This window comes from Littorina saxatilis, linkage group LG7, assembly GCF_037325665.1.
Source record: "Littorina saxatilis isolate snail1 linkage group LG7, US_GU_Lsax_2.0, whole genome shotgun sequence".
Lineage (NCBI taxonomy): Eukaryota > Metazoa > Mollusca > Gastropoda > Littorinimorpha > Littorinidae > Littorina > Littorina saxatilis.
The window spans coordinates 44247230-44272162 of NC_090251.1; the positions used below are offsets into that span (position 1 = coordinate 44247230).

Sequence of the window (24933 nt, forward strand, 5' to 3'; positions counted from 1 at the left end):
CGTTGCATAGAAAACATTCGCAAACGTTCTGTGGCGCTCTGCCTATGCAACGCACCCCTGGTGTTCTGGTGGATTGCTATCGCTGTTGTTGTCCCACCATTCTACATTTCTTACCATTTATGGTAACTACGGGGAGGACCTTCAGCGACTGAGTGAGGCGCCTGATGTCTCCACTATTCCCTGCTTCGTTTCCACGCCAGCCGGCACTTCATTCAAGGGAGCAGTTGTGGAGATAGACTATTCACGGGTCGCCCACTCAGTGGCAAAAAGCTAAGTGTGCCATGTCATTGCGCCCTTCTTACCACCGAGTCATCCTTTATATTTGTGATTATATTTGAGTGGTGACAACGTGGGGTGTGTGACACCTGCATTTAACCAGCGCTTTTGCATAATCGGCTAACTTTCCTATCTATACACGGGATCAGCGTGTTATCATTTTCTAAACTTTAACCGGCATTTTTGTCAGTGACCTATTTTTACGTTTTGAACGTAAAACATCTTTTGGAGTGAAGTCTCGAGGGAGGTGGCGAGATAGTATATAAACAGGCGTCTGAAACTTATATTTTTGTTGATTCTATCTTTGTTGTATGACTGCGAGAGTGGATCGTGGTGTGGTTAGTTAGTTAGCAGTAACTAACCGTTCATAATCACCTTTTGTGATCTGTGAAACGTGACACACACACACACACACACACACACACACACACACACACACACACACACACACACACACACACACACAACAACAACAACAACACCATGCCAAGGGAGACAAACCTCGGCTCCGCCTGCGTGAAATCAGTCAGTCGATCACACACACACGCACACACACACGCACATGCACACACACGCGCACACACGCACACATACACACGCGCGCGTACACACACACACACACACACACACACACACACACACACACACACACATACATACATACACACGTGTAAAGCAAAATAACTTGTTTTTGATGCCCGTATTCTTTATTTCGACGACCACAGTCATTATTTCTAGTGGTAGGCCTATATGATACTGCAAAAGTATTCATGATTGAAATGTATCTATTAATAATTCGTATAATCACTATTGATCCCAGCTTTTCAACACGCTTAGTTCACTAGTTCAGGCACAATCAATAAACAATCCAAATCCATTTGTTACTAGATTTCATTCAGTACTTATGTTTTGCGAAAATATGAGTGAAGTTGCGGAGCGTGTAGGAGTTTTATCGGTCTGTTTATGTATTTGATAATTATATATGCTACCACTGCAGATAAAGAAAAACGTAACATTGATCACGTCAACGAAAACACCGAGGCTGATTCGAGTAGAAATGGATAGCTATATTTTTTTTATTATGACCACACTTCAACACGATACCTATCTTGAATGTACATGTATACACGGTTTGAATATAAATATGAATAAAAAAAATGCATTTCAACAATGTAGCTTCTGTGTGTTGGTGTGCGTGCTTGTCTATCTGTCATTCTGTCTGCATGTATGCCTGCCAGACTGCCTGTTAGTATGTCTATCTGTCTGTCTTACTGTCTGTCTGTCAATATGCCTGTCTGTCTGTCTGTCTGTCTGTCTTTGTCTGTCTTTGTATGTCTTACTCTTGTCTTTGTCAATCTATCTGTCTATCTGTCTGTCTATCTATCTATCACCAAAATACCCGTGTGACTTGGAATAATAGGCCGTGAAAAGTAGGATATGCGCCGAAATGGCTGCTATCTGCTGGCCGATGTGAATGCGTGATGTATTGTGTAAATGTAACCGTGTGCCGTAACACTACGATCATCTCGGGAGGCGAAGTGCAATCAAACAGGATTGAAAATGTTAGGGCTAATTTCTTAGCCCTATAAAAACTGTTATGCAAACCCGAAGGTTTCCATGAACATACAAACAATCGGAAACCACCAGACCCCATCACAAACAGATTTCCACAATCCACGGGTGTTGACTTTTAAAGGCCAACACCTCGGGTGCAGAGTCTGCTGTGAAAGGAGCGGTAGCCTCCCCTGTCACATACAACAAAAAAATCCATCTCACACGGCATAAATAAATCCCTGCGCCTTGAATATGTGCGCGATATAAATTGCATAAAAAAAATATTTTTTAAAAAAATTTAAAAAAATCCCTGCGCTTAGAACTGTACCCACGGAATACGCGCGATATAAGCCTCATATTGATTGATTGATTGTAAATGAGCATGCGTTGGTGTGCGAACATGCGTTTTGTGCGTGTGTGTGTGCACGTGCTCTCGAGAGTGCATGTGAGTACAAACAGGCACTTATTTTCAACTTGATTTAAACATGATTCTTGGCGAGTCTGCGTACGACGATCAACAACAAAATGCAGGTCACGTCCTCACATTTTGATCAACCGACACATGCACTCGGACCTAATTCATACATTGATAAGTAGCAAGGTCATTATGTCAGTCCATTGTCAATATAACAGACATGTGTATTTTACCCAGATGATATCACAGTCTGATATAAGTATATTTGTTTCCAATGAGCTCCTGATAAAAATAGCTGACTGAACCAATGTCTCACTCTTGCTGATCTTTGCAATGAGCGTCGATTAACATTTTCAATGCCGATGATGTCTGGAAGAATGATGTCGTCGCTTCTGGCGGCGATGCTGATGGTAGTGGTGCTGAGTTTTAATGGAGTTAATGCCGCAGACAAACCTCACATTCTCTTCATCGTGGCCGACGATCTTGGTAAGATGACAATGATGATGATGATTATTTTATTTTCATGAATTGATTTCTTAGAAAGCCAAGTTGCCACAGCGAACACCCAAGGCTTTTAATTATTGGTATGTGTCTAAAGTGGATTATGATGGTTTTATCCTATGTAATCGCCTGGGCACATCTGAGACGTTGTGCCAATTTGTTTTTCACCAGAGAAGTGTGCCTTTAAAGTCAAACGACACCGATAACACAAACCAAGACGTCTCTTCTTTAGCTCATTTTCCAAAGTAAAACCTCTGACGTCAAAAGCTAGAAGACGTCATAATGGGAGTAATGCGAATGTAAAGCCGAGCGGTCTTAGCTTCACATTAACTCTAACTGTCTGTGTCTGTGTCTTAGATGTTATTCGTGTTTGAAGGTCATTTGTCAGGATGGCAATCACACGACAGGACAAACAGACACACAGAATATAAACTCAAGAAGAGTCAGGTAAAGTTCAAAATTGTATTGAATCAAAACAAATCATAAAAACAACTCAATACAAGGCGTTGGTTCTTTTCAGAAAATATATCTGTACATTGGTTCACTCTATTCCTGTAATTTTCCTACTCCTTACAAAAATATTCTAAGTCCAAAAATGGCCGAAAATTTGGGCATGACCCGTAGGTACCTTTAGCAAAATACGCTACTGAAAGCAATATCCTATGTCCTGAAATGGCTGAAAATTTGGGCAGAGGTTCGGGGCCTGAGTAAAAATAAAGTAAAAGAGTAAAGCGACGCCACTTTACTCGCCGTGTGGTAACCTGGGACTGCGGAACGTTTGTTTTTAACCCTGTCAGTTCAGTCCACAGGGCGGAGTCCGGTATACCATTTAGACACTTAAGCCAGGTTGGTTGCCAAGACTCCGGAGGACAGTTTTAGAGATAACAACAAATACTTTGTACTAGGTTGGGAACCTCCCACAACCGTTCGGTACTAAGGTTGCCTCCCACAACCTTTTCCACAGGCACAGAAGCAATGCTGTAACTCTAAGTGGTGGTGGGGAGTCCGGTATACCATTTAGACACTTAAGCCAGGTTGGTTGCCAAGACTCCCGCCGAACCTTGAAAACTAACAGCTTATATACCTTCCATGACTGTCCCTGACGTCAGTCCACGTGCAAAAACAAATTCGTGGCAAGTGACAGGAGCGTGACTTTGGGTTCACAACCCCGCCAGTCAAGCCGGCGCGATCGTATCAACGTCATAGAACAAAATGGGGAGGGAGGGGGGGGGGGCTAGAGTCTCGAGGCTGCTGTCAGCCTCCATAGAAGCTACAGTTAAAATCCCTCAAAAATACACAAAAACTCCTGTACAAAGAAAACTACATCAAAAACGCTATAAAGAAATACATCAATAAAATGGAAATTCTTCGACGCATCATTTGATACCAAACACTCATCGGTTATCAACACTGTGAACAAAGTGCAAAACCTCTGACTATTACCTCGCAAAATAGTCATGTTACACCAAACACCGTATGCAGTTACAAGTTAACCACAATCAAACACAGTGTATATTGATCAGGCTTCTCATATGTAGATGATAAACATAAAATCTCTATTCTACCAAACAAATGAACACAGAATACATGTTTATATTGAATACATGGGTAAAAGAAAGAATGATATAAATGTTACAGAAAAGAAAAGAGAGAGAGAGTAGAGAGAGTGTGTCTGTATGTGTATGTGTGTCTATGTATGTGTGTTCGTCTGTGTGTAACAAGTATTATCATAGACCTGTATTAGAAATAAAGAATCAGGTCAAAAAAAAGAAAGGGGGTTGGGAAGGGAGGTGAATATAGCAAAACAATGCCCTCAGTCGTTAACGGCCCACGTGCATAAACATTCGTGACAGGAGAAACGACCTAGGGGTCATATCCCGTCAGTTCTGTCGGCGCCATCGTGTCAAAACCAATTAACCAATTAATTCTACCGCAAGAGAACAATAGAAAACGGGACCGTATCATACCTTAATCTCCGAACAATTTACTAGGGGAAAGGACAAATATGATTTTAGAGTGTGAATCTTAATTCCACACCGTTTCGATACTAACCTAGATAATATATTCTGCTCTCTACACCTTCTCTTCTTCTTCACTCTATATACTTTAAGAAGAAAATTACATATGGAGAAAAGACAAAAATATTCCTGTAGTCGCTTTTCTCCACAATGCCCCCCTCCACAAAAACAGTTTGCCCTCAAACTGAAAATGACCGAGGGTATTGAAACTTCTTGAAGCAGAAGCAAAAATATAGTCCTGCTGCTAAGTATACATCAAACACTATAAGTACCATCATTTTACACAAAGCAAAAATCATATTTACAGAAAACCAGTAAAACACCAATATCCTCCTTCTTTTTCTTCTGACACCAAATGTAAAAAAAACCGAGCGGAAGGATAAGATTTGCGTTAGAAACACCATTAGTAACGCCGAACCAACAAACTCTGTCCGTTCTTATTGGATTCCAACTCAAAAATAGTGAATTTGGCCCAAACCAAATAAAAACACCTCTCTCAGCTTCTCAGTTCTATTATCATTATAAATTTCAAGCAGAAAAAGAAAAAAAAATATATTGTTACAAAAAAAATATTAGAATTATGCGATTATAATTTCTTTCACCGACAACAAAAGGAGGGACGTTATGAGAAAAAAACTTGGAATGATTTGGTTCTTCGCGACCATCTCAATGACATAATTTTTTATTTTTATTCTCTTTATTTATATAGCGCCTTATCCGAAGTTCAAAGCGCTTTATGCCGTGTGAGATGGAATTTTTTTACACAATATATCACGCATTCACATCGACCAGCAAACCTCAAGCCTGTTAGGCGAATGTTCACCTTTCGCGGCCTTTTATTCCAAGTCACACGGGTATTTGATGGACATTTTTATCTATGCCTATACAATTTTGCCAGGAGAGACCCTTTTGTCAATCGTGGGATCTTTAACGTGCACACCCCAATATAGTGTACACGAAGGGACCTCGGTTTTTCGTCTCATCCGAAAGACTACCACTTGAACCCACCATCTAGGTTAGGAAAGGGGGGGAGAAAATAGCGGCCCGACCCAGGGTCGAACACGCAACCTCTCGATTCCGAGCGCAAGTGCGTTACCACTCGGCCACCCAGTGATGTATTTTACAGTTTACTCGGACACAGATATAAAAATGAAGGTTATAAAAAAAACTTCTGCAGCTATAGTCCAACTTTGTTTTCAAAAGAACGTTAGACTCTCCACTCTAGTCTTCTGTTCCACTTAACAAAAAAAAACCAACCACACACCGATTTACCTCGCCATGGTTGGTTTCGCAATACATTCAGAAAACATGACATCGCGGAACCAAACTTCACAGCAACATATAAAAGAGAGGACAACCGGTCAAACTTATTTATGTTCAACATTTCAAAAAGAATACAAGCAACAATTAACAGAATAAAAAGACAAAATGTGTATTCTTACCGGTCGTAAGTGTACACTCACATCTGCCCCCATTGTCTTTGAAACACACACACGGCGCAATAACTCATCTAATGTCTGTCTCTTTCTTCTTTTAAAAACAATCCTACATGACTCATGTAACTGATTAACTCAATGTCTTTGATGCTCTACATAATAAAACCTTCGATCGTTGACGTCATCGTTGTTGGAGTTGCGGCGACATCACGGATGCGGCGTTGACGACGAGGATGTTACGTCACTCTGACGTCATCTCGTCACAGCATCGGCGTCAACATCGGCTGGCGCGTCCTCGCGGCGCCAGACAGCTCCCTCCGTCACAGCAACGACATCAACATCGACTGGCGCGTCCTCGCGGCGCCAGACAGCTCCCTCCGTCACAGCAACGACATCAACATCGACTGGCGCGTCCTCGCGGCGCCAGACAGCTCCCTCCGTCACAGCAACGACATCAACATCGACTGGCGCGTCCTCGCGGCGCCAGACAGCTCCCTCTGTCGTTTCTGTCACTGCAAAAGCGTCAACCTCGGTGAAACATCCGCCCCCGGACGATCCCCAGCTGGAGCACCGTTTAACGCCGAGACGCAGCTGGCATCCCAGGTCGACCGCAGTGTCTTCACCGGGACGAAGGTAGTGGTGTCGTTGACTGCCACCGTAGATTCTGATAATGATTTTCGAAGAGATTTGAGGTTCTGTGTTCTTCTCTTTGACAACCTTCTCGGTCCCTGCAATAAGTTCATGGATTGGTGACCGATGCGTGTCTTCGGGACCCCTCGTTGTAATCTAAGTCCCCTTCCGAGAAGTCCATCTCTCAGGCTCCCTCGCTGCTGGATGCACTCAGCTCTCCAGTTAATCAGCCCACCCGACCTATGTGGCCGCATAGGTCCAGCACACGCCGCTCAAACCGCTCTTTCGGTTATGCTTGCCTTGCCTGTCCTCTGGTAGGTCTTCTGTACCATACCCTCCAGTGCCACCTAGTGTGACACCAGGTCAAGACGGTTCCCAATCCAATCCCCCGCAGGTTGTTGGACTACACCCATGGCAGAGTGTATATGACTCTTCTGTAGTAAGTTGTTGCAACAAGAAAAAAACCAAATGTTTCAACAGCTCTGGCCAGACGCTGTCTACTCCATCGTGAACCCTTCAGTCTCCTCTAATGGTCAAATCTCAGTCTCTCCAGCAGGCGATGACGTAGGTCTGCTGTCTCTCCTTTTGTTATCTGCATCTCTTTCGTCGTTGGTTATGCTAATCTATGCTTTTTAACAAAATCAGAACAAAAACATCTTATTGATCACGAAGTCACTGGTGCCTATTTCCTTGGTGCTTACGTCTGACGCTTGAGTTGTCGCTGATGTAGCCTCGCTCCGCGGATTCCGGGAGAGTGGTACCTTGACGACATCAGGCGCGTCCTCGCGGCGCCGGACAGCAACAAAGGACCAGATGACACCCGGCGCGTCCTCGCGGCGCCGGACAGGAACGCAGGAACGGGTGACCTCTGTGACGACTTCTGTGGCGATGATAGGACTCGAGACGCACCAGCTGCAGCGTCAGACAGGTTCCCCTGTCTCGTCAGACAGAGGCAGGAATCACGGCCTCGTGGCAGCGCGCCGTAAAGCTCGCTCGCCGACCGGATCCCCTGCAGCGCACTGGTCAGCTGGGTTGTCCTTGTCAGTTCGATGTACGGTGTTGTTGTTGGTATCGGCTGCGTTTCGTAATGACGTAGTTCTTCTCTGCCGTCGCTGGAATCTTGTGGGCCGAGATGTCCGACGGTGTAGTTATTGGGACGTATACAGAATCCCTCTGTATCTTGCATGCAGTGTCCCACACTGCACACGGAAGCAACCTTCAGCAGGTTTTGTCCCCTCCTTGTCTGTCTTCTCTTCAAAGATGCGCTGATCTTCGGAAAATCTGTTGCCTGACGTAACTCCTGACGTCAGTACAACCCCAACCACCTGTGCAGCCGTCACAGGTGTAAGAAGACCAAAACATCTCCCTCCTCGATGGCCCGTTTCCAGCTACTGTCTTCTCTTCCTCTTCTTCTGCTTCTTCTGCAGTTTGTTGTTCGATGCTTTGGCTTGTGGCAGTAGAAACACAAGCCCCTCACACCTTCGAGTACCTCTCTGACGACCGCTGCCTTGCCCTCGTGTGTGAAGCAGTGTCTTCGTGCAACCCGAAAAGACTCGAACCTGATCGCAGCTGCAACAGCTTCTTCCAGTGCCTGTGGTTTTGCTTGAAATGTCGCCCACTGCAGCCTTGCGTAATGGTAGAGGGCATCGGTGAAATGAGCGATGGTCAGCTCCTCTTCTGCTTCTCTGCTAGCTGCCGGATAGACTATCTGTACCAGGCGCCTGACGTCTTCCGCTAATGCAGGCAGACTTTCATCTTCCTGAAGGTTCGTCCGTAGAAGTTCTTTCTCGTGTATCTGTGTGCTGAATCTCGCTTCAAGGGCCCGAACAAGCGAGTCATATTCCCGTCTGTCTTCGGGTCTCACGAGTTTCAGCGTTGTCAGTGCTGACCCTCGTAGACAAACAGCAAGCTGAAACTCCATGTCTGCCTCTGTCCATCTGTTCAGCTCTGCAAACATTTCGAACTGAACTCGGAACGCCACCCAATCCGCCTTTCCGTTGAATGTTGGTGGACATCTGTTGAACTCGCTTCCGCCGGTCAGCGAAGCGCCGTTCCTTCCCTCGAGCTCCAGACAGTGTCCCTGTCTGTCCAGAACTCGACATCTATGCCAGCAGGGAAGGTTTTCCCCGCCCGGCATCTGTTGCTTTCCCAGGTTACACACGTTAGGATGACCGCGTGTCACCGAGGTTGCAGCGTCAGAAAAGCTCGATCGTCCTTGGACCCCAGTGACAAGCTTCGTGTCACCTCTGTCGCTGTCTCCTCGCCTCTCTTGCTCTTCCTCTGCAGTTGTACTGTGCGCGCTGTGATCTGGGGAGACAGAGACTGACTCCAAGACCGCTGTCAGTCCCCGAATATTCTCCTTCGGCGCTGTCGCCTCGTGACGCAGAGCGCTGCATTCCTGGCGTTGGCTGCTCTGCTCTCCTGCCAGCAACACGTGAATCGTGTCGCCGACAGTATGCAGCTCTGGCTTCCCAGTCCAGGTCTCGAGTTGGAGAGACGGACCGGAAAGCCACTCTGTACTGCTCCCGTGTGTAGTTGACTGAAGACGACCCCTGCTGTGTTGTCCGGCTGGTCCCTTGCTTTTCCTCCAAGCGCCGTGTAGACCGTGTTCCTCGTTGCCAAGACAACGTGCCGTGTTGTCCCTGCATGCCAGCAGCTTTCCTAGCCACTGGCTCCATGACGGTGCCGCATCGGAGTATTGCGAGCTGTGTTGACTGCACTGCATGCCCTCTGGAACACTACCTCGTTGTCCGCTATCTTGCTTCGGTCCGCAGCCATCAGCAGGAAGGGTGATTTTCAGGGAGCAGACGAAAAAAAAAGGTTTGCCCAGCAAAAGGAAAAACCAGCCTAAAGCTTTGAACACTAACAGCCCCATCTCTTTAAAGTACACAGAGAAAAAGACCTAACTGATAGCAACAAACAAATATGCTAGTGTTTGCATTATGCTGTTTCAAGGGAGGTAGGCGACGACCCTTGTCGTCAGTACCGCCTGACGCCCGCAGGTCTTCTTGTGAACCAAGGTCAGACATCTTGCTTCGCAGCAGTCCAGAAAAATAAACAGTCACTGGCTAAGTAACTGAGAAAAATAAAATAAAAACAAAGGATGGGAGGGGATCTTCTCTCTCTAAGTAAAAACAAATCGGAAACTACCAAAACCTAGAATGAACCAATCTTAATCCCACTTCTGACACCATTTGTAAAGCCGAGCGGTCTTAGCTTCACATTAACTCTAACTGTCTGTGTCTGTGTCTTAGATGTTATTCGTGTTTGAAGGTCATTTGTCAGGATGGCAATCACACGACAGGACAAACAGACACACAGAATATAAACTCAAGAAGAGTCAGGTAAAGTTCAAAATTGTATTGAATCAAAACAAATCATAAAAACAACTCAATACAAGGCGTTGGTTCTTTTCAGAAAATATATCTGTACATTGGTTCACTCTATTCCTGTAATTTTCCTACTCCTTACAAAAATATTCTAAGTCCAAAAATGGCCGAAAATTTGGGCATGACCCGTAGGTACCTTTAGCAAAATACGCTACTGAAAGCAATATCCTATGTCCTGAAATGGCTGAAAATTTGGGCAGAGGTTCGGGGCCTGAGTAAAAATAAAGTAAAAGAGTAAAGCGACGCCACTTTACTCGCCGTGTGGTAACCTGGGACTGCGGAACGTTTGTTTTTAACCCTGTCAGTTCAGTCCACAGGGCGGAGTCCGGTATACCATTTAGACACTTAAGCCAGGTTGGTTGCCAAGACTCCGGAGGACAGTTTTAGAGATAACAACAAATACTTTGTACTAGGTTGGGAACCTCCCACAACCGTTCGGTACTAAGGTTGCCTCCCACAACCTTTTCCACAGGCACAGAAGCAATGCTGTAACTCTAAGTGGTGGTGGGGAGTCCGGTATACCATTTAGACACTTAAGCCAGGTTGGTTGCCAAGACTCCCGCCGAACCTTGAAAACTAACAGCTTATATACCTTCCATGACTGTCCCTGACGTCAGTCCACGTGCAAAAACAAATTCGTGGCAAGTGACAGGAGCGTGACTTTGGGTTCACAACCCCGCCAGTCAAGCCGGCGCGATCGTATCAACGTCATAGAACAAAATGGGGAGGGAGGGGGGGGGCTAGAGTCTCGAGGCTGCTGTCAGCCTCCATAGAAGCTACAGTTAAAATCCCTCAAAAATACACAAAAACTCCTGTACAAAGAAAACTACATCAAAAACGCTATAAAGAAATACATCAATAAAATGGAAATTCTTCGACGCATCATTTGATACCAAACACTCATCGGTTATCAACACTGTGAACAAAGTGCAAAACCTCTGACTATTACCTCGCAAAATAGTCATGTTACACCAAACACCGTATGCAGTTACAAGTTAACCACAATCAAACACAGTGTATATTGATCAGGCTTCTCATATGTAGATGATAAACATAAAATCTCTATTCTACCAAACAAATGAACACAGAATACATGTTTATATTGAATACATGGGTAAAAGAAAGAATGATATAAATGTTACAGAAAAGAAAAGAGAGAGAGAGTAGAGAGAGTGTGTCTGTATGTGTATGTGTGTCTATGTATGTGTGTTCGTCTGTGTGTAACAAGTATTATCATAGACCTGTATTAGAAATAAAGAATCAGGTCAAAAAAAAGAAAGGGGGTTGGGAAGGGAGGTGAATATAGCAAAACAATGCCCTCAGTCGTTAACGGCCCACGTGCATAAACATTCGTGACAGGAGAAACGACCTAGGGGTCATATCCCGTCAGTTCTGTCGGCGCCATCGTGTCAAAACCAATTAACCAATTAATTCTACCGCAAGAGAACAATAGAAAACGGGACCGTATCATACCTTAATCTCCGAACAATTTACTAGGGGAAAGGACAAATATGATTTTAGAGTGTGAATCTTAATTCCACACCGTTTCGATACTAACCTAGATAATATATTCTGCTCTCTACACCTTCTCTTCTTCTTCACTCTATATACTTTAAGAAGAAAATTACATATGGAGAAAAGACAAAAATATTCCTGTAGTCGCTTTTCTCCACACGAATAATAGCGTCACGTTAACATTATGTCGCTTCTTCTGCGCGTCTCCCAGAAACCGTCCAAGAATTTCTTGACCGAAAGTTGGCTCGGTGAATTCGTCATCTCAGCTGGAGAAAATGACGCGTAAGGTCACCGCCAGACTTTGCGCATTTATCGGTATCGTATATCATTAAGTGCTTCCATCATACATTTCTTTGCAGGCTGGAATGACGTGGACTGGAGGGACCCCAACATGCACACTCCGACCCTCAGTCGCCTGGCTCGGCAGGGGATCATTCTCAACAGCTCCTACGTTCAGCCGCTCTGTTCTCCGTCAGTTGGATTGTTAACAGCCACAAGACGTTGTCGGTTGTCTTGTTGTTATTTGGGGGTTGTCTTGTTGTTGTTGTTGTTGTTGTTGTTGTTTATAGTTATTGTTGTGGATATTGTTGTTGTTGTCGTCGTCGTTGTTGTTGTTGTTGTTGTCGTGATGTTGCTGTTGTTGTTGTTGTTCTCCTTCTTCTTCTTTTTCTTCTTCTTTTTCTCCTTCACCCTGAAGCTCCCGGTACAAGCTTATTTCACCAGTTTGCGTTATTTTGCATTGCAATATAGCAAGTTAACTTTGAGCTAGTATCCGTTAGTAAGTCCGTAGGCCTGTATCTGTGTGTTTGTTGGTCTCTCCAGCTTTTTTTTAAAAATGTTTTTATTCTACTTCCTTCATTGCTTCCTTCATTTGATCATTCCTTAGGCTACTCGATCTCTGTTTTATTTATTTCTTATTTTCTAATATTTCCTACTTTATACCAAAAAAAGATATAATATGTCCAATTTGTTGTTCTTCTGACTGCTTTCTGTTTCATCCTGTTTTGTTTGCAAGTTGTTCTTACCGCTTTTTATCAAAACGGCACAATGGTGAATACCATTTTCAGTTCACGGAGTGCCTTCATGTCGGGTTACTTCCCTTTTCACACTGGACTACAGGTACGCTTATCTGTTTAGTGTTAGTAATGTTGTTTTCCCTTTAATTTTCTTTGTAAATTGTATATCTCATTTTAAAGCTTTTCTAATTGATAGGAAAGCGCGCGTGTTTGTGCGATAGTGTGTATGTGTTAGCGTCTGTGTGTGTGTGTGTGTGTGTGTGTGTGTGTGTGTGTGTGTATGTGTGTGTGTGTGTGTGTGTCTGTGTTTGTGTGTGTGTGTGGGTGTGGGCGTGTGCGTGGGTGTAGGCGTGTGGGTGTACGTGTGTTTATGTGTGTGTGTGTGTGTGTGTGTGTTTGTGTGTTATTGTCTGTGTGAGTTAGTGTGTGTGCGTGTATGTCTGTGTCTGTGTCTCGGTGTCACGGTGTTTCTGTGTCTTTTTAACTATGTCTGTGTGTGTGTGTCTGCCTGTCTGCGTACGTGAGTGATGAAGACATTACATTCAACGTTGGTACTTTAATTTCCATGGCCTTTTCTAAGATATTACCAAAGCAAGACTGAATAGCTCTCAGTCCCTGTTCACAAACATTCATTTATGTTGGAGTATGCTCTGCCAATGGTAGATTATCCTCTTTTTCTCATAGCACAGGGCCATCAAGCCAGCACAGAAAGCCTTCCTACCCGCCAACCTGACCACTCTGCCACAAGCCCTCAAAGACCTGGGCTATGCCACGCATGCTGTCGGCAAGTATGTAACTGACCTTTACAATAATTATATAGAAATCTGCAAAACTCGAACACCACAATGGCACATGGAAACCAATCGTAACAAAATGTAGACATAAAATAATTATGCAGACATCTACAATACTCGGACGTCACTATGGTATTAGAAAACCAAAAGTTACCAAATGTTGACATCTACAATACTAGAAAGCAGCAACGAGACATGGAAACCAAAAGTTACAAAACGTGCCTATTTACAATAGAAACCAAATTTTACAAAATGTAGACATTAACAACACTCGAACGTCAATATCAGATATGCAAAACGAAAGGTTCAGGATTAAAAGACGTTTTGCTAAATTGTTCATGGAAACAGTGCATTGAGTTTATTTACTTTGAGAAAAAATGCCCCAAACAAAGTAGGGGAAGGGCTCCTAATATGGACCGGCTCCTAATATGGACCACCTCCTGTTCTGACAAACTAACGGCGCTAGAGCGCTCAAAAAAGTTTTATTCGCTGTATTCACCCTCTCTGGATAACTTGCACATGTCAAAACAGTTGCAGAAACAGAAATCTCAAAACCGTTAGGCTGTTTTTCTTTTTTTCACTTTTGGCAGCGCTCACTCTAAATTTGCCGCCTAAAACGGACTCGTTTCTGTCCACAGACAAAGCTTTTATCACACAAAAATTGCTATATGTGACAGCTAAAACCGTAATCTTCTTACGCGACCTTTATCCACAGACCTGGGGCCAGTTTCATAAGCCAGAAACACAGTCGACCAACTGCAGTTGTCCGAGAGAACCACAGTTCTCCGACGTTATCGGGTTTCACGAACAAAATATTTTTTTTTTTTTTTTTTTGCCAAGCACATCATTGTGGGGCTTTTAATCCATAACATGCATCCGTCTACAATGTATCATCATTCATCCATCAACATTTATAATAAATATGTAAATGGCAAGTATACAAGACATATATCATAGGGCCTATACAACATTAGGACATAACAGACAGACGGACATATAACATACCGTTCGCCTACAAGTAAGGCCGGAGCTTGGCATAACATGCAGATTACAATACTTGACATTATGGACGTATTACCTGCTTAATAATAATACAGTCAGTTAATAATACCGTCAAACAAAAAAAACCAAAAAAACCAAAAAAAAACATTCAGTCGGCACAACGTATCCTTCTTTATCGGCATAAACATTTCTCAAGTCGATTACAGTATAGCGTTCGTGGGATACCTCCAGTTTCACTAGGATAAGGAACCAAATGTTTAGCTCTTGTGAGTAAATGATTCCGAGTGCGTGTGTGTGTTTGTGCATGTGTGTGTGTGTGTGTGTGTGTGTATGTTTGTGTATGTGTGCGTGTGTGTGTGTGTGTGCGCGTTCGTGCGCGTGTGCTTGAGTCTGCCTGTTTGTATGCCTGCCTTTGTGTGTGTTAATTACAGGTGGCACCTGGGATTCTGCAACTGGAAATACACGCCTACATTCCGAGGCTTTGACAGTTTTCTTGGCTATTACAGCGCGGGTGAAGATTACTACACACATATGGCAGGTCAGTGTGCGCTGGTTCAACTGATTAAAACACTGACTGGCTATATAGCAATCATAAACCTTCAAATTGGTTTTGGTTGGCTGGATCTTCATTCTTGTCTCCATGTCTGTCTGTCTCTTTCTCTGTCTCTCTCTGTCTTCGTCTCCGTCTCTCTGCCTCTGTCTGTCTCTGTCGCTATGTCTGTCTGTCTGTCTGTCTGTCTCTCTCTCGTTGTATCTCTCTTTCTGTCTTTGTCTGTCTCTGTCTCTCTGTACTGTCTGTCTGTCTCTCGGTCTGTCTCTCTCTCTCTCTGTCTGTATCTCTCTCTCTCTGTCTCTGTCTCTCTCTCTCTCACACACACACACACACATACACGCACCCACTTATACGCACGCACTATGACACGCTTACACACACACACACGCACGCACACACACACACACACACACACACTGCATACACACACACACACACACACACACATACACACACACACATACATGCACACAAAGCCGGCCTCTCAAACTATGATGCACTTTTCACACCTACTCATTGCACCTACTGATTGCACCATACCGGACTATTTACGCCATTTCTTGGTATAATGTTATGGTATTATTTCATTTTACTGGCAAGGTATTGCACTGTCTTTAGGTGGGGGTTACGACTTTCGTCAAGACACTGCGGTCGACAAAGACGATGCGGGGAAGTATTCTGCAGTGAGTATGTTGCCGGGGTGTAAGCTTATTTCCTTTGGCAAATTTTCCGAAATGTGCAGAAAATGTTCGCCAATTTTCAGAAGTGTATGGCAGTCCTTGACAACACCTTGTGAAAAAAAGCTATGCAGCTCTACCCAAATGACGGCAAAGGTTTCGCCGATTTGACACAAGCTTTGGTGTTTGACCAATGCCGATGCCAAACGTCATATCTACAGTATGACTGTATATATGGGTTAAAGAACTATACAGTTGGTTGGCTGACGATTTGATGGACTATTGTTAATTGATTGCTTGCTTGTTTGCGTGCGTGCTTGCCTGCTCGCTTACTTACTTGCTTACTTGCTGTGAGTTTTTGAAACCATAGGGCAAAATGCAACTGAAGTCCAACCAATCAAATGCGCAACCTTTGACCTTTGCAATGTGCAGTATACATTCGCGGAGAGAGCTCAGGTGTTGATATGGCAACACAACACGTCCCAGCCGCTGTTTCTCTACCTGGCCTTCCAGTCTGTTCATGCCCCTCTGGAGGTAATGATAAGAGTAACTCTCTTGGTAGAATGTGTGTGTGTGTGTGTGTGTGTGTGTGTGTGTGTGTAAATGTGTGTGTGTGTATCTATGTGTGTGTGTGTGTGTGTGTGTGTGTGTGTGTAAATGTGTGTGTGTATCTATGTGTGTGTGTGTATGTATGTGTGTGCGTGTTGGTGGGGGGGGGGGGGTTGATTGATTGTTGTTGCTTTTTGGGTCCAGCGGACCATATAGGCCAAATCAGGACCCCTTCGGGGGGGGGGGGGGGGGAATTTGGAGTAAGTATCAGTTAAAGTGGTTAATCGCAACTTGTGGTGTTCATGTTGCAGTAGATGTGGTAGTAGTGGTTGTAGTATCAGTAGTAGTGGTGGTGTGTGCGGGGGCGGTAATTATGTAGCTGTAGTAGTGGCGGGAGAAGTAGTAGTTTAATTTTTTTGTTTTTTTCATTTTTGACACACATGCGAAGCAAAAGTGAGTCTATGTACTCACCCGAGTCGTCCGTCCGTCCGTCCCCCCCGTCCGTCCCCCCCTCCGTCCGTCCGGACGTCCGTCCGGACGTCCGTCCGTCCGGACGTCCGTCCGTCCGTCCGGACGTCCGTCCGGAAAACTTTAACGTTGGATATTTCTTGGACACTATTCAGTCTATCAGTACCAAATTTGGCAAGATGGTGTATGATGACAAGGCCCCAAAAAACATACATAGCATCTTGACCTTGCTTCAAGGTCAAGGTCGCAGGGGCCATAAATGTTGTCTAAAAAACAGCTATTTTTCCCATTTTTCCCATTTTCTCTGAAGTTTTTGAGATTGAATACCTCACCTATATATGATATATAGGGCAAAGTAAGCCCCATCTTTTGATACCAGTTTGGTTTACAGTTTGGAGGAGCTCTTCAAAGTTGGATTGTATACATATTTTGAAGTGACCTTGACCCTGAACTATGGAAGATAACTGTTTCAAACTTAAAAATTATGTGGGGCACATGTTATGCTTTCATCATGAGACACATTTGGTCACATATGATCAAGGTCAAGGTCACTTTGACCCTTATGAAATGTGACCAAAATAAGGTAGTGAACCACTAAAAGTGACCATATCTCATGGTAGAAAGAGCCAATAAGCACCATTGTACTTCCTATGTCTTGAATTAACAGCTTTGTGTTGCATGACCTTGGATTTTGGTAGGAAAAATGTGTAAAGCAGTTCTTAGTGTATGTCATTGCTAGGTTTAGTTATTTGACCTTGACCCTGAAGGTCAAGGTCATGTAAAGGTCAAGGTCAAGCATGTGAGTCGTATGGGCTTTGCCCTTCTTGTTCATTACTTTATTGTCCCATCGCTGGGAAATTCGGGTCGCTTCCTCCCAGTGGAAAGCTAGCAGCAACGGAGTCGCGCTACCAAGGTGTCTGCGTGTTTAGGTGTATTCAGCCACCTGCACTAATGGCAGAATGACCAAGATCTTTAACATGCCATTGTGGTGACACGGGGGTGTGAGATGGATACCGTCTCTGGGTCTGCACATAAAGTTTACCCGTGTCCGTCCCGGCCCGGATTCGAACCAGCGACCTCTCGATCACAAGTCCAGTGCTCTACCACCTGAGCTACCCGGGCCACCTCGTTTTGGTGCCAGGGTTGGTGGTTGGCAGTAGTGCTGGTGCTGGTGTTAGCAGAAATCTTAGTGGTGGTATCAATAGTTGCTTACTGACATAAACATCTGTTGGAGCAGCATTAGCAGTAGTAACAATAACAACACTGGGAAAGCGGCGAAAGTACTCTGTTCGTCTTCGTGTCTGTCTGTCCTTCTTCCCTGTCTGTCTGTCTGTCTGTCCGTCTCTCTGTTTGTAGGTCAGTGGTAACGTATCTGATTATACCCATCATGCTATAGTGATTTGAGATCCTGATTGTGTTCACAGGTGCCAGCAGTCTATGAGAATTTATTCTGCGGACACATAAAGAACGAGACAAGGAGAACTAAGTGCGGTAAAGGTTTCTCACGAGCAATGATTATATACATGTCCTGCAACGTAACATTTCGTACACTTCTGCGTTTGAAGCAGAACATGTATGTCTTGTCATCTTCTCCTAGTGCTTTACCCCCCCCCCCCCCACCCCACCCCCCTCCGTCTCTCACACCTGACGCCAGGACTTCGAAGAAAATGCCGAGTTGTGTCAGCTAGTATCATGATGTTGTGTTGTTCTCTATTGTTTTGAGGTGATACTCATCATATCATACCAAAGTTGAGCAAGTTGAGAAACTGATGTGCGAATTTAGGAATGATAACGTTTACCACGAACTTGCGCCTCATTTGTCCGGGTTTTTTTTTAGATAAAATGCAAACCATTTACAAAGTAATTATTAAGTAACAATGTTTCTTTTAAAATTAAGAAATATTCAGTATTTAGTAAGTTAGATTTAGTATTGTATGTGCTGTCCTTGTATTTGTGAGTACAGAATTCTTTATTTGATTAACTTTGTTCAAATCACCCACAGTCACTTTGTTCTTAAGATATTTAACAGTAGGTAAAACCCATTTGCAATAATGATTCCCACGATCATTGTCCACAGGCATGGTGGCCATTCTCGACGAGGCAATTGCCAATATCACTGGACACCTGGAAGATACCGGGTTGATTGACAACATGCTGATCGTCTTCACCACGGATGTAAGGGCTAGCTGTTTGACTGCGTGTCCGTCCACCTGTCTGTCAGTGTGCCTGTGTTTATTTTTGCTACTTTGTGTCTATGCGTTTGCGTTGGTTTACATCTTGACTGTCGAGATTTATCATATGGCTAACTTCATATTTTGGTAGAACATGCTAATCTTATCTTGTCTCGTCTTAAATGTCTTGTCTTGTCTTGTCTTGTCTTAAATGGCTTGTCTTGTCTTGCCTTAAATGCCTTGTCTTGTCGTGTCTTGTCGTGTCTTAAATGACTTGTCTTGCCTTGTCTTGTCGTGTCTTGTCGTGCCTTAATTGTCTCGTCTTGTCTTGTCTTAAATGGCTTGTCTTGTCTTGTTTTGTCTTGTCTTAAATGACTTGTCTTGTCTTGTCTTGTCTTGTCTTGTCTTGTGATATATCATTTCACTTCTTTTCACCTCACCTCATCGCATTTCATCTAATCTCATTCCATCTCATCTCACCTCACCTCACCTCACCTCAACCCATCTCATCTCAACTCATCTCATCTTGTCTATGTCTCTCTGAACAGAACGGAGGTCCGGTGTGGGACGCGGGTAACAACTGGCCATTGCGTGGGGCCAAGGCCACCATGTGGGAGGGAGGGACTCGGGGCACAGCCTTCGTCTACAGCAAGAACCTCTTTCAAAACAAAGGCACCGTGCACGAAGGGTGAGGCAGCTTGCAAGCACAAATCTGAAAACAAACAGAAATTTCGTGTTTAAGAACAGGGAGGCGGTCTTAAAATGTAGATGTACATTTACAAACATTATGAACAGGAAATCTGAGAAAGGAGACTTTCCAAAGCGGAATAGTCTTAAATCTATGGGTATTAACAAGAGAGGGAGAAGGGGGGTGGGGGTGAAATAAGGGGAGAAGGAAGAAGAAAACAGTTGAGTGTACAGCAGTTAGCTGCTGATAGTTCCTATTAAAAAAAAATGTTATCCATCCAAACACAGTTTTTCTGAGCCAAATGTTATGCTTTAAATCCAGTCAAAAATACACAATGGCTTCTGAGGGTTTTCTAGTTATGCACTTTTGCCCAGATGTTCCCTCCTCTCTGTAATCGTTTTAAAACAAAATAAAGCGAGATGAAAAAAAAATATAAACCAATCAATTAATTTGCTGTTTCATTTACCCAGTGTGTGGCTGTGTGTCTAAAAACAGAATGATGCACGCAGTGGACTGGTTTCCGACCATGATGACCGCGGCCGGCGGTAGTCCACGTGAGTACAGGCAGCAGAGAAAGAATAGAGATATAAACACCACACAGAAACTTACATGCTTTAAGAAAAGTGACAAACTGCAGTTCTCACTCTGGCACTGGTCCGGTGACATAGTATGTAGTTCTAGTGGCAAACGTAGCACACAAAGTGCTGACTGGTGTCAAATAAACACGTGTGAGCAAAGTCACGAAGTGTTCAATCCTTGTATCAGACATGACGGGCGGGGATGTAGCTCAGTCGGTAGCGCGCTGGATTTGTATCCAGTTGGCCGCTGTCAGCGTGAGTTCGTCCCCACGTTCGGCGAGAGATTTATTTCTCAGAGTCAACTTTGTGTGCAGACTCTCCTCGGTGTCCGAACACCCCCGTGTGTACACGCAAGCACAAGACCAAGTGCGCACGAAAAAGATCCTGTAATCCATGTCAGAGTTTGGTGGGTTATAGAAACACGAAAATACCCAGCATGCTTCCTCCGAAAACGGCGTATGGCTGCCTAAATGGCGGGGTAAAAAACGGTCATACACGTAAAATTCCACTCGTGCAAAAAACACGAGTGTACGTGGGGGTTTCAGCCCACGAACGCAGAAGAAGAAGAAGAAGAAGTATCAGACATGTGTTGAAAAGTGGGACACGTCTGTTCAGAGTGTGTGTGTGGGAATGTCTGTAATTTGTTTGCCTATCTGTCTGCATGTCTATCTTTCTGTCTGTCTGTCTGTCTGTCTGTTGTATGTCTGTCTGTGTGTCTGTCTGTATCCGTGTCTGTCAGTTTTGGCCATTAAAGAGGGGTTCCACTTTCTTTGAACGATTCCATTATTTCCCACAGCCCCAGGAATTGACGGAGTCAGTCAGTGGGAGTCATTGATCACAGGGTCTCCCAGCCCTCGCTCCGAGTTCGTCTACAACATGGATGCCATGGAAGATAGACAGAAACCAGCTTTTCATGCAGCTATTCGGTGAGGAATATAAACGATGATTGGTTGCCTGATTGATTGATTGATTAGCTGATTGAGTGATTGAGTGAGTGATTGAGTGTTTCAGTGTTTGAATAATTGATTGATTGATGTCATGATATATGGATAGATGGATGGATGAATAGATGGATGGATGGGTTGATTGAATGATTGATTGTTTCATTGATTGAGTTATTGATTGCTTGATTGCTTGATTTGAACAACAAAGACACAAATGTGACCCTCCACCACGAAATGAGTCGCATGTCACCTCGCGCGGTTCTGCGCTAGGCGTAATATAAGTCCGGGGAGTGTCTGGTAACAGTGTGAGGGTCACCTTAGTCACAGGCTTATAACTCAAACAGTTTTTGCTCTTTTCTAAAACGGTTTTCACCACTGGATAGAGCATAAAAAACTCTTTAGGAAAATGTACAAATATGAAAATCGTGCAAAGGTGACATGCGACTCATTCCGTGGTGGAGGGTCACAAATAAGCTTTATATTCAGCCATCAAGTGGGGATTCTAACGCAACTTTTCTTTTTGAAAGCGAGACCGGGTTGAGTATTTTTTACACCCCCGGTATAGGGGTGTGTATAGGATTCGGTCGATGTGTTTGTTTGTTTGTTTGTTTGTGTGTTTGTGTTCGCATATAGATCTCAAGAATGAACGGACCGATCGTCACCAAACTTGGTGAACAGGTTCTATACATTCCTGAGACGGTCCTTACAAAAATTGGGACCAGTCAAACACACGGTTAGGGAGTTATTGGTGGATTAAGATTCTACAAGGACTTATAGAGGGACATATTAATGGTCAAAGGGAAATAACCTTCTCAGTTGGTGGCAGTGAGAATGGTAAGGACGGGGGTGTTTTTCCTACCTCGGAGGAATTTCTTGTTTTTTTTTATCGTCCCTAAAACCTTTATGTTGCTTTCCGGGGCAGCAAGGGTTGAGTGATAAAATGGAGACAATGAGTGAGTGAGGGAATGATCGCTAATGACATTCTCCATACTACTGCTCAGTTGCTTGATTGATTCGTTCATTAATTAATTTATTGATACCGGATGCCCAAGCCTACAACAAATATGTGCATATTCCAATGATGATAAAACCTTAGATTTAAAATAAGCTGCACGTTGGACAGAAAAATGTAAACACAATTGGATCGATCCTCTCCCCCGAAATCGGCGTATGCTGCCTGAATGGCGGGGTAAAAACGGTCATACACGTAAAAATCCACTCGTGCTAAAAACATGAGTGAACGTGGGAGTCTAAGCCCATGAACAAAGAAGAAGAAGAAGAAAGGATCGATCCTCATATTCCACAGATCGGGTGACTGGAAACTGATGCAGGGGCCAGCTGGAATGGGACCCGCTGGAATACCTTATAACGGGTGGTATCCTGTACCCGGGGTGGATGGGGAGCAGGAGGAGTTCGACGAGTCAGCCGTAGAAGACCCAGGACCTGATGACTACCAGCTCTTTAACATCAAAGGTGAGAGAATAATTTAACTAAAATTGTTTTGTTGATAAGGATAATGATTATGATCACAACAAAAATAACCGCCTGTAGTAAGTTGTAATTGTTGTTGCTTTTTTTGTTTTTGTTTTTTATTATTTAAAAAAAAAAGTGGGTCAGGGCGGGGATGGTTATATTGTTTATTTGTGTATTTTGTGCTTTTAAATTCATCCGCCAAACAAATGTTGTCCACTTCGACAGACATTAATTTACGAGTTGATTTCCAGGATGGCAAACACTCCAGTTCGATATATTTATGTTCTCTCGCTTATGTTTCTTGGTATGGATCGCGCACGCTTCATTTTTTCGCAGGTCAGGATATCGAGCACCAAAATTTAGTTGAAAATATCGCAAGGGCTTGGATCAATGTTTATACGAGTGGTGGAAAAGGCTTGGATGGGTTTCCATAACCAAACTTGACAAAGTCCTTGACATTTGAGCCGCGCTGAGCTTTGACACTGTGATAATGTATATACGTACTTCTAACTCAATCTGTCTTTTGTCTGTGGTGTAACATGCTCTTTAGATCGTTATGAACGATAGTATACTTCACAAAAGGAGATTGCGCTTGAGCGTGAAGCGTACACCTAGACGCACACACTATGTTTTTGTTTTATTTTAATTATTACATTTTAATTTATTCTATCTTATTTTATTGCATGACAACTTACCTTTGGACTTGTAAATCGTGAAAGAAGTTACGATGTATTTGTTTGGTGGTTGATGTTTATCTTAGTTCTACAGTTTTGTTGTATATTGAATTGGGGGAACTTGCATTACTCTTTGTTATATTTATGGTTTGTTTAAAATTTTGTCAGCATTAAAATGTCCCTTTCAAGACACGAACTGTTCTATGAAGTGGAAGTTCTCTGTATAACCTCTGTTGTTTTCATTTCCTCAGAGGATCCAACAGAACACCATGACGTCAAAGACAAGTACCCGGATGTTCTGGCCAAGATGAAAGCTAGGCTAGCTGAATGGCGGCAGACGATGGTACCTGCTAACTATCCTGAAAACGATCCTGCCGCCAACCCTGAGCACTATGGCGGCACCTGGACGCCCGGCTGGTGCTGAAGAGACTTCTTGACGGATCCAGTGAAATAAATCATATTGAAATTCGATTCCCTGAGATAAATGAATACATAAATAAATATGAGAATACACTTAGAACTGTATTAGTCTTGGGATCGTCTTTTGGCAACGATGTGTGTGTGTGTGTGTGTGTGTGTGTGTGTGTGTGTGTGTGTGTGTGTGTGTGTCTGTGTGTGTCTGTGTCTGTGTGTGTCTGTGTGTGTGTCTGTGTGTTGCTGTCTTTTTTGCTTCCGTGAGTGTATATATTATTTACCACGGATGTAACGGCGAGCTGTTTGCCTGCGTGTTTGTCCATCCGTCTGTCAGTGTGCCCGTTTGCTTTTGCTACCTCGTGTCAATGTTAACGTTTGCGATGGTGTACCAGGCAACCATCCCCACCCCCATATATATAATACAAACACACACAACAACACACATACATAAACACACACACACACACAAACACACCCACACACACACACACACACAAACACGCACACACACACACAGACACGCACACACTAACGCATATAGTTTTATGTGTGTCTATGTGTCCGTGTGTGTGTGTGTGTGTGTGTGCGCCCGTGTGTGTGTGTGTGTGTGTTCGTGTGTGTGTGTGTGTGTGTGTGTATGTGTGTGTGTTAATGAGCGTGCGTTGGTGCGTATGAGCGCGCGTGCTCGCGAGAGTGCAAGTGAGTACAGACAGGCACTTATTTTCAACTTGATTTAAACATGATTCTTGGCGAGTCTGCGTACGACGATCAACAAAAAAATGCAGGTCACGTCCTCAAATTTTGATCAACGGACACATGCACTCGGACCTAATTCATACATTGATAAGTAGCAAGGTCAAGATGTCAGTCAGTGTATAGGCCCATTGCAGAAACTCAAGTTATCAACAGCATTTCTACTCGGCGCGCGCGGTATGAGAATCACGGGTCGTAACTCTCTGGAATTGGTCATCTGCCGCCATGTTGGATGCCTTGCACGATCTCTGACTGTGCTTGAGCGTTGGGTGGCGACTCGACAAAAGTGAAAATGACACGTTGTGTGGCATAGGGGGTAAAAATCAAGGGTCTGCCAAACCCGGCAAATGCAGTAGGCAGCCCAGAGATCCCTAAGTACCTCTCCCAATTGTAGTACTTTTCGGCAATATTTACAGTTTCAAATTGCTAGGATAGCTTCTTTGTG

The 24933-nt window shown here is 43.9% G+C and overlaps 1 protein-coding gene across 1 annotated transcript; it reads left to right on the top strand.

The window, feature by feature from the left end:
- Window positions 1-2500: 2500 nt before the first annotated feature.
- On the top strand, window positions 2501-23841 carry LOC138971554 (arylsulfatase B-like). The gene is made up of 14 exons (XM_070344306.1): window positions 2501-2731; window positions 12094-12205; window positions 12802-12853; window positions 13435-13538; window positions 14978-15084; window positions 15718-15782; window positions 16209-16310; window positions 18218-18284; window positions 18871-18968; window positions 19513-19652; window positions 20148-20206; window positions 21027-21156; window positions 22481-22647; window positions 23573-23841. Exons 1-14 carry the CDS (start codon window positions 2602-2604, stop codon window positions 23743-23745), a joined length of 1506 nt encoding a protein of 501 aa, XP_070200407.1. The 5' UTR covers window positions 2501-2601; the 3' UTR covers window positions 23746-23841.
- Window positions 23842-24933: the final 1092 nt, after the last annotated feature.

What these genes read in the sequence shown, in the direction of transcription:
- LOC138971554 (XM_070344306.1), top strand. Translation starts at nt 2,602, where the DNA reads ATGCCGATGATGTCTGGAAGAATGATGTCGTCGCTTCTGGCGGCGATG. An exon ending in ATGCGGGGAAGTATTCTGCA is followed by an intron (nt 15,783 to 16,208) that starts GTGAGTATGTTG and finishes TGCAATGTGCAG; the next exon opens with TATACATTCGCGGAGAGAGC. An exon ending in AAAGGCACCGTGCACGAAGG is followed by an intron (nt 19,653 to 20,147) that starts GTGAGGCAGCTT and finishes GTCTAAAAACAG; the next exon opens with AATGATGCACGCAGTGGACT.